General features: G+C 45.0%; 1 protein-coding gene across 1 annotated transcript; it reads left to right on the forward strand.

Moving 5' to 3' along the window:
• Window positions 1–301: 301 nt before the first annotated feature.
• On the forward strand, window positions 302–14,580 carry RGCC (regulator of cell cycle). Its single transcript, XM_083168921.1, has 5 exons — window positions 302–472; window positions 7,718–7,891; window positions 11,782–11,889; window positions 12,277–12,339; window positions 14,264–14,580. Exons 1-5 carry the CDS (start codon window positions 439–441, stop codon window positions 14,269–14,271), a joined length of 387 nt encoding a protein of 128 aa, XP_083025047.1. The 5' UTR covers window positions 302–438; the 3' UTR covers window positions 14,272–14,580.
• Window positions 14,581–15,886: the final 1,306 nt, after the last annotated feature.

A 15,886-nucleotide genomic window follows, 5' to 3' on the forward strand; every position in this document is an offset into this window, starting at 1 on the left:
TTACATAGCTATTCTTTACATAATTTGATCATTTAATAATTCTGGGGACATTTTGGGAAATGAATATTAGCCAGTTAAATGGTGATAACTAGAAATCCCAGTGAAAAATTTTACAGTGTATTGCAGCGGGAGACTAGCGAGCAAGGATTATATTCGTTTCGCGCCCTCTAGCGGCACACAAGGAGATTACACGCACTCCTAGCAGTGTACTTCTGTGAAATGAATGAAAGGAACTTCCCAGCCCCGCCTGGTGCGTGACGTCGGAGCCCTGTGGAGAGCATCACATAAAGCACCAGAGGTGCCGCGCTCAGCATCAGACAGAGCTGTGCCCGGGGAAATACAGCACAGGGACGCGAGTGTGGCAGTGCATCTTCTGTGGGACTCACCAGCTGCAGCTTTTACTAAAGAAGGAAAATCTTATTTCATTGACTTGGAGCCATGAAGTCTCCAAACGTGAGCGCGTCTAGGAGAGGTAAGAGGAGGGGATCACAAGTACAACTTTCCCAGTGCACTGAGTAGTACTGGTGCTGCTACACTAAACTTGAAGATCAGTAGCCAGAGCACTTACCGTCCTAGCAACCTCTGTCACACTCGCAATACACTCACTAGTAACTCGCTGTACTGTCCCCAGCATTCACTCCACCTGTCTCTGCGACTTGTAAGGGCACTGGTCCAGGGCCGGCGCCACCACTAGGCAGCTCTAGGCATTTGCCTAGGGCGCCGGCACCTGGAGGGCGGCAGTTCGCCCCTTACCCTCAGCGAACTGTGTAAAAAAATTGCTGCCCTGGCGTCCCTGCAGTGCTGGGGCGGTCAGGGGTGTCCGTGCCGTAGGGGTACCTACGGCACGGACACCCCTGACTGCCCCAGCACTGCAGGGATGCCGGGACAGCAATTTTTTTACACAGGTATCACCCCATCCCCTCCCTCCCACCGGCAACGGGGCGCCCCCACCCCGACTCGCCTGGGGCGCTCCGGTGCCTTGCACCGGCCCTGCACTGGTCACCTGAGACTGGGTAATTGACATGTATGGGAATCGGTCACCTGGCTGTTTTATTTGTAAGGGGTCCGATCACCTGGCTTTGTTACATGTAATGGGAACAGTCACCTGCCTATGTTACGTGTAAGGGAACCGGTCACCTGGCTTTGTTACATGTAAGCTGGCCAGTTACCTGACTGTGTTGCATGTATGGGGACCGGTCATCTGGCTGTGTTACGTGTAAGGGGACCGGCCACCTGGCTGTGTTACGTGTAAGGGGACCGGCCACCTGAGACTCGGTGATTGACATGTAAGGGGTCCGATCACCTGGCTGTGTTACGTGTAAGGGGTCCGATCACCTGGCTGTGTTACGTGTAAGGGGTCCGATCACCTGGCTGTGTTACGTGTAAGGGGTCCGATCACCTGGCTTTGTTACATGTAATGGGAACAGTCACCTGCCTATGTTACGTGTAAGGGGACCGGTCACCTGGCTTTGTTACATGTGAGGCATGTATGGGGACCGGTCACCTGGCTGTGTTACATGTAAGGGGACCGGCCACCTGGCAGAGTGACAGGTATGGGTACCGGTCACCTGGCTGAGTGACATGTACGGGGACCGGTCACCTGGCTGTATGACATGTAAGGGATCCAGCCACCTGACGGTGTGACATGTAAGGGGCCCAGTCATCTGGGACAGGGTGAGTGACAAGTATGGGATCCGGTCACCTGGCTGTGTTATGTGTAAGGGGACTGGTTACATGACTGTGTGACATGTATGGGGACCGGTCACCTGGCTGTGTTACGTGTAAGGGGACCGGCCACCTGGCTGAGTGACATGAATGGGGACCGGTCACCTGGCTGTATGACATGTAAGGGGACCAGTGACCTGGGACAGGGTGAGTGACAAGTAAGGGATCCGGTCACCTGGCTGTGTTCCTTGTAAGGAGACTAGTTACATGTCTTAGTGACATGTACGGTGCACCGGTCACCTGGCTGAGTGACATGTGAGGGGTCCGGGCCACCTGGATGTGTGACATGTGGCTGATTGATATGTAAGGGGTCCGGTCACATGGCTGAGTGACATGAAAGGGGGCTGGTCACCTGGCTGTGTGACCTATAAGGGGTCCGGTCACCTGGCTGTGTGACCTGTAATTGTCTGGTCACCTGACTGTGTGACATGTGAGGGGTCAGGACATCTGGCTGTGTGACCTGTAAGGGGTCTGGTGGTCACCTCACTGTGTGATAGGTAACTGGACCAGTCAATTGCCTGTGTGACCTGTAAGGGGTCCGGTCACCTGGCTGTATTATATGTAATTTATCTGGTCTCCTGGCTGTGTGCTATGTAATGGGTCTGGTCTTCTGGCTGTGTGACATGTAATGGGTCCGGTCAGTTGGCTGTGTGATATGTATATGGGTCCGGTCAGTTGGCTGTGTGATATGTATATGCGTCCGGTCTCCTGGCTGTGTGATATGTAATGGGTCCTGTCACCTGGCTGTGTGATATGTAATGGGTCCTGTCACCTGGCTGTGTGATATGTAATGGGTCCTGTCACCTGGCTGTGTGATATGTAATGGGTCCTGTCACCTGGCTGTGTGACATGTAATGGGTCCGGTCAGTTGGCTGTGTGACATGTAATGGGTCCGGTCAGTTGGCTGTGTGATCTGTGTATGGGTCCTGTCACCTGGCTGTGTGATATGTAATGGGTCCTGTCAGTTGGCTGTGTGATATGTAATGGGTCCTGTCATCTGGCTGATTGATATGTAAGGGGTCCGGTCACATGGCTTAGTGACCTGAAAGGGGTCCGGCCACCTGGATGTGTGACATGTGGCTGATTGATATGTAAGGGATCCGGTCACATGGCTGAGTGACATGAAAGGGGGCTGGTCACCTGGCTGTGTGACATGTAAGGGGTCTGGTCACCTGGCTGTGTGACCTGTAATTGTCTGGTCACCTGGCTGTGTGATATGTAATGGGTCCTGTCACCTGGCTGTGTGATATGTAATGGGTCCTGTCACCTGGCTGTGTGATATGTAATGGATCCTGTCACCTGGCTGTGTGATATGTAATGGGTCCTGTCACCTGGCTGTGTGATATGTAATGGGTCCTGTCACCTGACTGTGTGATATGTAATGGGTCCTGTCATCTGGCTGTGTGATATGTAATGGGTCCTGTCACCTGGCTGTGTGATATGTAATGGGTCCTGTCAGTTGGCTGTGTGATATATAATGGGTCCTGTCATCTGGCTGTGTGATATGTAATGGGTCCTGTCACCTGGCTGTGTGATATGTAATGGGTCCTGTCACCTGGCTGTGTGATATGTAATGGGTCCTGTCATCTGGCTGTGTGATATGTAATGGGTCCTGTCATCTGGCTGTGTGATATATAATGGGTCCTGTCAGTTGGCTGTGTGATATGTAATGGGTCCTGTCACCTGGCTGTGTGATATATAATGGGTCCTGTCATCTGGCTGTGTGATATGTAATGGGTTCGGTCTCCTGGCTGTGTAATATATAATGGGTCCGGTGACAGACCATTGTCACAACCTGCACTGCCCTATTAACTTTATTGCCCACATGACTGTATTATGGCCCATACACACTGGGCGACTTTGAGCTGAAAGTCGCTCAAAACAGCAGGTTTGAGCGGCTTTCAGCTCAAAGCCGCACAGTGTGTATGCCCCAGCGATGAACGCTGCTGCGGGCTCCCGCAACATCGCCAGGAAAGCCGCTCGTCTGCTGGTTATACCAGCAGATGAGCGGCTTTCAGGACAGCTTTGCATAGCGCTCCTCTATGCAACGCCGTCCTCCCCCCTCCGTCAGCGCCAGGCAGGGGGAAAGCCGCTCAGTGTGTATGAACTGAGCGGCTTTCCCAGCACCGATGAATGCTATCATCGCTGTCCATACATGCTGGGCATAGTCGCCCAGTGTGTATGGACCTTTAGTGTTTCATATATTGCCTGCGAATACTGCACCAGTGTGAACACGGTACAATCCAGCATGAGATTTTGTCAAATTCGCATGCAGATCGTATTCAGATCGCACAGGTTTTTTTCCTTGCGATCCCGATGCGCACTCCCGTGGCAGCACAAATTGAAACCCAGATACACAGGACAGCAATGACTATATAGTGCAAATCTAATGCAGATAGCAAGAATTGTATGTAAAAAGTACAGAGATAGCAAAGATTATATAGCACTCGAAACTTAAGTCGAATAGCAAAGGAATCTCGCCGTGTGTACACAGCATTAGTCTTTATATTTATTATTTATTAAATGCATTGCATTTGAGGTTGAAGTTATGCCCAGGTATCTGGTTCTAATGCAGTGGTAAATACAAGTACAAGTGCAGTGACCTACCAGTCTGTGACTGACATTTGTACTTTTATAGCAGTCTGCAATTTTGCTGCAGAACTACTGTTATGGCATTCTGGCAATTGTAGTTCTACACCAAAGCTAACACTTCAGTTTTAGTTGTCACAGAGCCGTCAGATCTTTGTTTAGTAAAGGTTTGGGAAGAGTGTAATGCAGTAGCTGTAGCCTGCGCCTGTGTTTCTCTGCATGCTGCTGTCATAGCAGATGTGCCATTCAGTGTCTCTTCTGCTGCTCCGTCCTATTCACTGAAAGGTTTCCCATAAAGTGAGGAGCTGTGTTTTGCTAAAGAGGCTTTCTCTGTCTTTTGTTCCCAGCCAACTGCTAATGCTTTATTGTGAGCAAGTGCCCACATTGGAAGAGACTGGTGCTGCTGGCTTAGTTACCGTTCTGTGCCAGTCTGGTGGCTGTTCCAGTGAGGGGGCAGCTAAGGGAAAGTCTTGAAAACTAATCATGGTCTTTAAATGACATGAGCACATCTTTGCAGAATTACCAAGCCCTGTAATAGACAATGACTCATTCAGTGGTTTTATGCTCACTCGTTCTCAGGATGATGTACTTTTCTTTATACAAATTAGATTACCATTGTGTGCTGGTTTATATTATTATTGCCTGTGTATGATTTTCATGTATCTGTACCAGGCATAGGCTCATCATTTATTTTGTTTGGTGTTTTTTTTAATATACCATAGTGTTTTTTACTACATTATTGTGTGTTTTTTGTTAATCCCCCCCCCCCCCCCATGATCTGGAATCCCCAATCTGGTTTCACTTCCATACTTTACTTTGGCTCAGATAATAATCTGCAGATGAGGCTGATAATTGCATAATATATGGCTGGTATTAGATCTATAAATAATTTAGGGATTTTACACCCTTGCTTTTCCTGCTAGTGACCCTAAACATTGCTGAGTTATTTTTTTCGGCACATGGGCTCGCGGATGTAGGCTAAAGGTTCATACACACAGAGCAATTTTCACATGTCCAAGCGATTTTTTTTTTTTTTTCCCCCAGGGGTGGATGGCTTTCCATAGCAGGATGCTATTCCGAAAAAATCTTCACTAGGGAACGGCATTACTAGAGTAACTGTGATGCATATATGTCAGCCGATAATCGATCAACTCTGTAAAACCGCCATTGCGTACATATCTGAATGAGGCCACTGTCCCCATTTTCAATGTCAACATTTTGATGTTCGGGTGGTTTACTAATAAACAAAGAAATACTTGTTGGTGTACCAAAACTGATTTTTTTGTAACCGATATAACCTGTGTCTAATTGAGAGCACAAACTTTTTGCATGTACATTTGAATCTGTTTGGAGTATTTGGTGGAGGCTCCAGGTGTTTTCTCATAGCAGGTAACAAAAAGGAATAGTACCCCGCACAGGACAAAGAGTTTAGTACAATAAAGTTATAGAACCAACTTCAATGCTAATAAGTCTTAACAAATATAGACAGTATTAAATGTTGGAGGTGCCCCCAGGAATCAAGTACTAGTATACTTAAACACAGGGAAACAGTGGTCCACAAGTAGAGGGCCACCGTTCACAGAAAGGATTCCTTTTTGGAGGCACACTTTTGAGTAAATAATGATGGTGTTAAATGAGTGAAGTAAAACTTAGCTTTTATTTCCAATTATTTTTTAAAAAATAATGCTAGCTCTATGTTTACATATAGTGCATAAATTGCCATAGAGAAGTAAATGCATGAGAATAATTTTAAGAATTTTTAAATTTTTGATGAAAAAACAAAAATGGAAAAACAAAACAGGAGTGGGCCACTCAAAAATAATAACGTATTTATATCAACATTAAGGCAAATTGTCATGAATTAATATCAATAAGGTGGCCGATAAGTGGTGTTATTTAGTAATCATGTGTTGTTAACAAATGATTAAATAGGGTCCAACATAGGCCCAGCTGATAGTGTGTCCAGCGTCTGTGAGAAGTCTGTACTGCTGGTATGTTTCGTCTTGTCAAAAAGTACGTGTTACAAAAAATATTTTTATATATGTGAATTAACCAGGTACAGATACTCAATCACATATAATACCCGTTGGTGGTAAAGGATGGTATTAATACACAAGCACCGATGCTAGCGTAAAAAATGTGTTTTTTCATCAAAAATTTAAAAATTCTTAAAATTATTCTCATGCATTTACTTCTCTATGGCAATTTATGCACTATATGTAAACATAGAGCTAGCATTATTTTTTAAAAAATAATTGGAAATAAAAGCTAAGTTTTACTTCACTCATTTAACACCATCATCATTTACTCAAAAGTGTGCCTCCAAAAAGGAATCCTTTCTGTGAACGGTGGCCCTCTACTTGTGGACCACTGTTTCCCTGTGTTTAAGTTTTCTCATAGCAGCCAAACAACTTTGATTGTTGCGCACAGGAAAAAACAGACTTTTTGCTCCATAACCTGTGTCTAAAGGCCCCCATACATTAGGCCGACTTGTCCTTAGGACAAGTCGGACCCAATTCTCCTGTGAGCCGCCCGGCAGCTCCCCGGGAGGCTCACATACAATTTAGCACTTGATGAGCCAGTTTTTACATGTGATAAAATGCTTGCAGGAGCTGCAGGGTGGTGAGGAGCAGTGGGGAGGGCAGCGGCAGTAGTGGGGGCGGGCGGCGGCAGTAGTGGGGGCGGGCGGTGGCTCTCAAATGAGTTCCCGGCGGGTGCCGGGTGCGGCGAGTGATGCTGACCTGGCCGGGCATGCTGTGATCACAAATAGCAACGCTGCAAGATGGGACGGGCAGTGCAGTGGCGGCTATTACATTTTCAAAATACCTGTCAAATGACCGGCCGTTCTCTGATTGGCTGAGAGAGCTCTCAGCCAATCAAAGAACGGCCTGTCATTTGACAGGTATTTTAAAAATCTAATAGCCGCCACTACTGCACTGCCCGTCCCGCAGCAGCAGCGCTGCTATTTGTGATCACATGCCCGGCCAGGTCAGTGTGTGTGGGCGCTAGTGCTCAGAGACCCGCTGCCCGCCGTGCTGCTCCCGGTCAGTCTGCATGCATATGCCTGTCAGGTGGGCAGGCATATGCATAGCATACAGGGAGGGCGGATGATCTTATGTGCTGACTGTCCGACCTCCCTGATTCGCACGGGACCACGCATCGGATCGGATCAGATGTCACACAACTGCGATTTTGGGCCGATATCACCCGGTTATCGGTCCAAAGTGCCGAAATCGGATGAAATCGTCCCAAAATTGCATAGTGTATGGGGGCCTTTAGATTGGGTCAATGAGGGTTAACCACACTTTTCCAGTGGTGGTCAGTGTTCTGTGTGAGATGTGACCGCTATGCACGTGAGTGTGTTGCAATACATAGTAAGTAATGTGCGACTTCTTTTTTTCAGCTGCCTTTCTTGAAGATGAAGATTTGAATGCGGTGTTGTGTGAATTTGATGCAGTGTTAGAAGATTTCTCCTCCCCGTTCAACAAGAGGCGATTCCGATATGACGAGCATCTACAGACCATGAAGAGGAGGAGTAGTACTAGTATCAGCGACAGTGGAATCTCCGACTCAGAAAGTGAGCATCTATGGCGTTCTAGTCTTCTATGCCCTAAAGCAGGTTTTGTCTGACTTGTCCATACACTGCCCTCATTAGTTAGTGTCCTGAGCCTGAAACCCTGAAAATAGATTCAGTGGGATAGGGCCGGAAGATGGTGAATATGACCGCTATATACAGTAGTAAAGACTGGTGCAGATACTTGTAGATATATTGCAGCATCAGAACATACCTGTGTGCTTACAGCTGCTGAGCCACTATCCCCCACTCTGATACCTTTTCAAGTGATGGAACATTTCCTATTGCTGTGATATGTGGATTTAGAAAATCTATTCTGTTGCTGCATATAACTGAACACTGTCCTATTACATTATATTTGCATGGCTGAAATCACCCTGGAACCCTGTACCTGCGTTTTCCCTCGGTACATCTGCATTCCTTCACTCATGCCTGTGCTTTTCTTGTCACTCCCATTAACGTCCGGTTACCACCCCCACACGCCGGCTTCCTGTCACTAACATTGCGAGCGGCTAGCAGAGGAGAAAAGTAACAGGATTCTATCGCTGGAAGGGGTTTCATATGCGCATTGGGGCCCAGACGTATCGCAGTGTATCGATAATCTGCCGCTGTGTGAATTTGTACAGCAGCGATCAGATCTGAATAAGGCCCATAGTGTTTGAGGCATATTGAGCACATTTTCAATTTTATTGTTTTTTAGAATTTAATACAGCAATAACGGAGAACATTATATGGGCAAGGGGAAGCTTTGTAAGAATTCTGCTGTCTTTTAAGACTAGTATATGGCACTACCACCAAACTTCTATGGATAACTCTATCTCTGTCTCCAAACAATAGGAGCACATTTAGCTGATGTGTCACATTCCTGAAGATGTATTTCATAATTAATACTGTAGATTACCTGTGTGCATGACCTGTAATTCAGCCTGGGGTGGTCTTGTCTTCAGCAATCTCAATAGATAACTCTTTGTCTAACTTCTGTGTCATACTGAAGGATAATGTCTCAGTTGTGCACCAGATTATGACCTCATCCATTAGCCAGGGAGATGTCTGTCATTCTGTCTGGAGACTCCACTGCATACATCTGCAGTTATTATTACCTGCATCCTCCCAAGGCAGATGGAATTATTAGGGGTGGGGACCAACTGTGCTCCTGCTGGCCCTATTCTTTCCTGTGAGCTGTGACATGTATAGTAGGTGATCAGATGAAGACGTACAGTATATTATGCACTTCTGTCTCTGTATGGGAAGATGACCCTAGCAGGGGTTGGAAATAAGAATCTCACATACCAGGAATGAGTACAGCAGTGTGAGGCACACAAACAGATCTGCTAGGCCACCCCCCTGGGGACAAGAAGCTGCATGGACACTGCCTATAACTTTCAGGTGTTGTGATCTGTTACAAGTGTCTGTCTCTGTAACCTTAGCGGTAATGTTAAGCTACATACAGTGACATTGTTACACCTCTTATATTCTGTGCCACACTGCTAAACCATGTGTGGCTAAACAGACAGGAAATATGTGGCTTACTGCAGTCTCAATGTTAGTTGTCATAGCAATGCCGCAGTTTTCATGTGATATGCAAATTTCTGTGAAAGATTGTTTGATATTCTTTTTTACCTAATCCCAATTGGGTGTGGATCAGTTGGTCACCAGCAAGCTGTTAGACAGTCATTAGGTCGACGTGCATTTAGGTCGACATGGGTAAGGTCGACAGGGAAAAAGTTAACTTTTTTACCCTTATGTCGACAGCGTCGACATAAACACTAAAACGTACCACCGCATCCCCTCGCATGGCTTGCTGCGCTCGCCATGCTAAGGGCATGAAATACCGCTTGTCGGCACATGTCCGCTCAAAAAAAACAGTAAAAAAAAACATGTCGACCTAACCCATGTTGACCTAATGACCCCGTCGACCTAAACTCATGTCGACCTATCTGCATGTCGACCTAATACTTGTCGACCTACTTGGTGGTGACCCAATGACTGTATCCTTTTAAATTTGGGAAATTTATCTCACTACTTACCAAAACTGTTCTCTCCCAATGGATGGTTAGACCAATTGCAGACAGTGTATGATGTAATTCTGCTTTGTATTGGTTGTCCAAAGTGGGTGAGCATTAATTTATTCATTTATGTTGTGCTATAAATTTGTTCAAGTGGAAAACATTTCCAAATCTTAGCAAAATGCTTTCATTCATAAAGTCTCATGAAAACTTATTAGCATAAACCAGATAGGGGACCAGATATATCAAGCTTTAAAAAGTGATCAAATACAGTATAAAGTGATAAACAACCAGCTAATGAGCTCCTAACTGCCATGTTACCATGTTACCTTATACACGAGTAGTTGGAGCTGACAGCGGTTGGTCAGCTGTACCCCCCAGTGACAAACTAACCAATCCGTTCCAGATCTACATTTTTGGGCTTTTTTGTGCAATGCACTTTCCCTGTATTAAAATTCCATTTATAAACTTGAATATAACAATTAGTATAATTCCATAACTATAGAAAGTTTTATGTACTAAAATATTTATATTAAAATCTTCTGTGTATTTCCGAGACTAGCTCTTTTGTCTGTTTTAAATGACAGGAAATCATTTTGCAGTTGTAATTATATTTATTTTAACTTATGGCTAACCTTTTTATTTAACTTTAAGTATAACTCTGTCTGTGGCTTCGTGTAAATGTAGATGTTCCTTCGCTACTTTGCCAAGTTAATTGCAAAATATGCACACAGTATGTCTCGCAGGATGCTTGAAGGAGGAGAGATTAATTTAGGATTAAACTTGAACCACTTTCACCAGTTGTACTGTACTAGAATGTTACATAGGTGCAGATGTGTCCTCATACATTGTTGCTGCATCCTTTTACTAAAAAAAAAATGTGACTTGGTTCCAACATGATGGGACTAGGATGCATAAGGAGACTGTGCTGATTAAATTTATATGCGACCATATCCGAACCTGCATATAATGTGCTACAATGCTGCGGCTTTTTTCCACACTAGGGGCCTGATTCGGAGTGGGTTATCGTTTACAAAGGATTCACTAAACTACAACTCCCGGTGTTAGGCTGCGAGGGGGGTGGGACTGGCCAGCACAGGGCAAGGCCACCCAATGATGTGCCCGCAAAATTTTGCAGGCCCATCGCTATTATCTGAGTGTTTCACTATACAGCAAAGCTCTCGCACCGGCTGTCCCCTCGCAGCGGTTGCATGTGATGTTACACAGCCGCCGTGGTCCGGACATGCCTGCGTTATTCGAATCACTCCCACAAACTACTGCATCTCAGTCGTTCCATAATCAACTGGATTTTAAATTCTCTAAATAGCAATTCATGCTGAATTAGGCCAAAGGTTCCTTGGTGCTTCGTATAAAGAGTCAGTTGTGCAGTCTCCTAACCTGTATCCATGCTCACAGTGCAACTCTGTTATAACCTTTTATAACAGAGTTTAAGTTTTTATAAGGCTCTCAATTCACTAGGAACTCGTGTCATCATGGAGGCTTGAATAAAAAATGCCTGATGCCTCAGTTAGGGTGTGCTATGGGATTCCGCTGTAGCTAGGCAACAGGTACAACTTTTATTACAGAATTTAACTGCAGCAAATAATTGCTGAATGTGCTTCCTGCAGCTCAGAGTGTGCCGCCTTATGTACAGTATAGGTGGTGTGCCTATTGGAATATTTACATCACTATTTTAGATTTTGTTTTCTTCTTTTATTCATTTAAATTTCTCCAAATTCTCTTCTGAAAGATTGTATTACAACAGGAGTAAGTTATCTGCTGTGGATCATGATGTTTGGGTGTTTCTGTAACTGTCTCACATCGCACAGCTGTGTAACCTCAATAGCAGCACCTGGCTTATACTCACCATTGTCTTATTTCTTCTAGGTGCAGAATCACTTTGCAGAAACAGCTTTAGTTTCAGTGATGAAAAGCTCAACTCGCCAACACTGTCATCTCCACCGCACTCCTCACCTACAGAGACTCCACGTAAAGGTATCATTCAGATTATTACATCTTTTCCTCCCTTTTATTAAATTGAAACCTCTGCCAATCACAGCAACCCATAGGTATTTTACAGTATAAGTAACGCTATAATCTCTGTATCTCAGTGCAAAATAAACTAACTGATGTAGCAGTGACCAAATGTGACTGGATAATCTCTGGGACATCCATTGGTGGAAAGGGCAACAATTTAGGGTATTGCAAAATCGCTGTGATTGGCTTACAGTATCCTAAGAAACACATGATCTGAACACACCTTATTATGGACCTAAACACAGCTTATGGTCGGTCTATAATGTGATGACAGAAATAACTATAATAATATCAGCACCCTTTATGCATGGATAAGGTGTTTTAAATGGATTTTTATATCCACAGCTAAACTTGGAGATACAAAAGAATTGGAAGATTTTATTGCAGATCTTGACAGGACACTTGCAAGTAAGTCTATGAGTATAACCACCTTTCCTCCAGTATTATGTGGTGTTGTACAAATCACTCTGGTTTAGTAGCGACAAACCCTAAAGTTTTTTGTTTAACGTTATATGCCACCGTATGTACCAAGCAGTGTTAGCCTCTTGCCAGTGGGTCAGTTCCATTTCTGGCAGTAATATGTACAGTACACTTATCCGATTTGGGCAGATTTCGCCCAATTCCAGTGGATCGGGCCGAGAAATCGGACAAAATTGGATGTGTTTGACATCCCATCCAACCCAATGCGCTGTTCCATGTGCATCGGGTCGGAACATACAGATTGAACCTGCTGCAGGTTCAATCTGTCGGATCAGACCCATCATCTGCACATTGCGGGGGCTTTTTAGCACCCACAATTTTTTTGGTCCAATCGGCAGGTGTGTGCCAGCAGTGAAGCACCGCTGGCACACACCTATGTGAAGGGGGCGGGCAGCACGAAACGCCCTAGGGCTGTGGGTGCAGCAGCAGGGCAGTCAGTCCGCACGGAAAAAAATAAAGATACCTGGGCAGCATGGGGTCCAGGCTGCGTGAAGCATCTGGGGGCTGTGGGTGCAGCGGCGGAGCGGGCAGTCCACAGTGTCCGGGAAAGCGCTGATTGAGCGGACAGCAGCCCAGACCCCACGATGCCCAGGTATTATATTATCTCCTGCTCCCTGGGAGTTTTACGTGATTTATCCCATGTAAAAATGACACATCAAGTGCCAAATCGTAGTGAGTTCTCCCATGCAGCTGCCGGGTGAGCTCAGGGGAAATTAGGTCCAGCTTGTCCTTCGGATAAGTCTGCCTAATATATGGGGGCCTTAAGAGTGGTCTCACTTTGGGACAGATCTATTGAGCCTGATGAAGAGATAAAGTGGAGATAACGTGGAAAGTGATAACGCTCCAGCCAATCAGCTCCAGGTCAGCTCCACTTTATCTGTTCACCAGGCTTAATACATCTGCCCCATTCATATGACAAACACGTTCCTAAACTCTGATAGAAAACAAACTTAAAGGGGCAGAATAGACAGGAATATGTGGGTTATTTACTGCTGTCTGGATGTTACACATGAGGAGACTGCCCCCTCTTACCCTAAATATCCCTTACTTTTAATGTGGTGCCTTAAACGTATCCATATTCATATACGTACATTGTAATATTCCATACTCCACCATGTAGGATTCTTAGACAGACAGTGTTAATAGGTTGACAGGGTCAGTATGAAAAAGGTAGACACATGAAAAGGTCAACGTATTTTTTTTTGCGTCAATGTTGACAACTGTCGACAAGAACCCCCAATTAGTGTAAGCATAACGTCTTCGCTCACCATGCTTCTGACTTGGTGCCTTCCTTCGCTCGGCGCACTACTATGTTCTCCCTTTGTGCAAACATGGATGGTGAAGTAAGAACAAGCCAGTTAAAAAAAATCATGAAAAATTTATTTCGACCCTGTCATGTGTCTACCTTATCATGTTGACCTTTTGACCCTGTTGACCTATTGCATGTCAATTTTTGAGGTAGACCTATTGACTGTCTATCTATACACTGTAGAACTGGAACCATATTCCATGAAGCAGTCCTGTAGAATGTAGTCATGCAGGTACATCATGTGTGGGTGTATTCCCCTTTTATATTTAATGTTACTGTGTTGTTGGTAAGCTGCATCATCCATACAGGTGTCTCTTTCCCACAATCCCCATCCAATACTAGAAGTTTTTAACAAGAAACAAAAACATAGAGGTCCTATATCTAAGCGTCCGCTTACTTAAATAGCTTGTGTTCCGCACCTGTTCCTTTCACTTGGATTCTCATGTGTCACAAAACTAGAGCACACCTCAGCTGTACATTCCTGCCCTGTGCATCACATTCCATCCACAGTTGGTTAACCTCTGCCTCTCTCCTTCCTTCCAGGCATGTAAAGCACTGTACGCTGGTCACCTATGACGTAGCGTTCCTTACGGCGGACGTTTGCAGCTGAAGACCATACTGTACCTAATAATGCTCTGTGATCTCAGCAGAAGAGCCTGCCGCACGGTCATAGAGAACCTGATATTTGGTTATATTACTTTGAAGATACAGTGGACTGTATATTTTACATAAATATTGCTTGTAATTTAAAATGCTTTTATGGAGATAATTTGTAAAGTTATAGATGAAACAAATGTAATTAAGCTTTTTTTCCCAATATAATATATTTTTGTACACAAATAAAACTTTGGCTGGATTTATTTATTTTTATGTTCTTAGTTCCCTAGTATCCTGTATGTTTGGTTGTAGCCTGGCTCCAGCACTGTGCTTTGGTCAGACTTGGAGATGTGACCACAACTAACCCCTGTACTTGTACAATGTCCATCCCCTCTGAGCTGTCCCTCCGGGATCCCTGCTGCTAAGATTAGTACTGACAGCAGCCATTAGTCATGACCACACTGTGGTTACTGTAGAATTCCTATGAATGGTTTAGGAGGATAAATTACACCTATTAGTTATTATGGCTGCAAGTGGAAAGGAGCATCCAAATATATTTCTGTCAGGGCTGGGAGGTTTGGGTAGTGGACCTGTGCTAGTTTGGGAGAATGCTCTCCTGTAGTCCTGTGGGGGCCGCACAAGGATTGGAACCACATTGGTACTAAATCAAGGCGGTCGGAATCCCGGCTTTCAAAATCCCAACGCCGGAATCCCGACAAGGGGAGGGGGGCGTGGATCATAGTCGTCCCCCCCCCTTGCGGGCTCGTTGCTCTCGCCACGCGGCAGGCCCAGTGCCTCGCTACGCTCGGCACACTAATTTATTCTCCCTCTATGGGTGTCGTGGACACCCATAGAGGGAGAAAGTGTTGGGATTTCAGCGGTCTGGGTTCCGGCGTCTGGATTTTGACCGCCGGGATTCTAACTGCATCCCGGGTAGAGGATGGTCAATTGATGTTCAACCTAATTCTCTGGCAGAATCCACTAGAAAAACATTGCTTTAGATTACATGGTGTCAGGCTATGTTTGCATCTGTCAAATAGATCTAGATTTTATTGCCAGGTAACTCCAGCAGATTTATGCTAAATGTACATGTGCTTTTCTATTGAAAAAGTAGCTGCATTCCAGTGCATTTTCCTGCGGTCAGACAACCACTTATCAGATCTCATCTCCTGCACGTCAGTGTCTGTCCTGTTTCAAGTAGGTGGGAATAGAACGGTCTATAGCCAATCAGATAACAGCATTAAACTAGAGCGGAATGTGCTGTTGTGGTTGGCAATGAACCATTCTCATGTGAATATATTACCAAGAGGTATATGTTAGTGATATGAGATATGCAGACTGTGATGCGGGATGGCTGATACACAAACTGAAAATTTGTGAATTGAGCAGAGTCTGTCGCAGTCAGATTAGTATAAATGCAAAGTTAAAACAAACTATTTCAGGTAGATTGTGATTAGATGAAAAACCATATTGCACTGCTGGTGGGGCAGAGATTTGAGTTAAATTTGGGTGAGGTGTGTTCAAGCTAAAATCTAAATTGCAGTGTAAAAATAAAGCAGCCCGTATATT

This window comes from Crinia signifera, chromosome 2 (genome assembly GCF_055691185.1).
Source record: "Crinia signifera chromosome 2, ASM5569118v1, whole genome shotgun sequence".
In the NCBI taxonomy this organism is placed as follows: domain Eukaryota; kingdom Metazoa; phylum Chordata; class Amphibia; order Anura; family Myobatrachidae; genus Crinia; species Crinia signifera.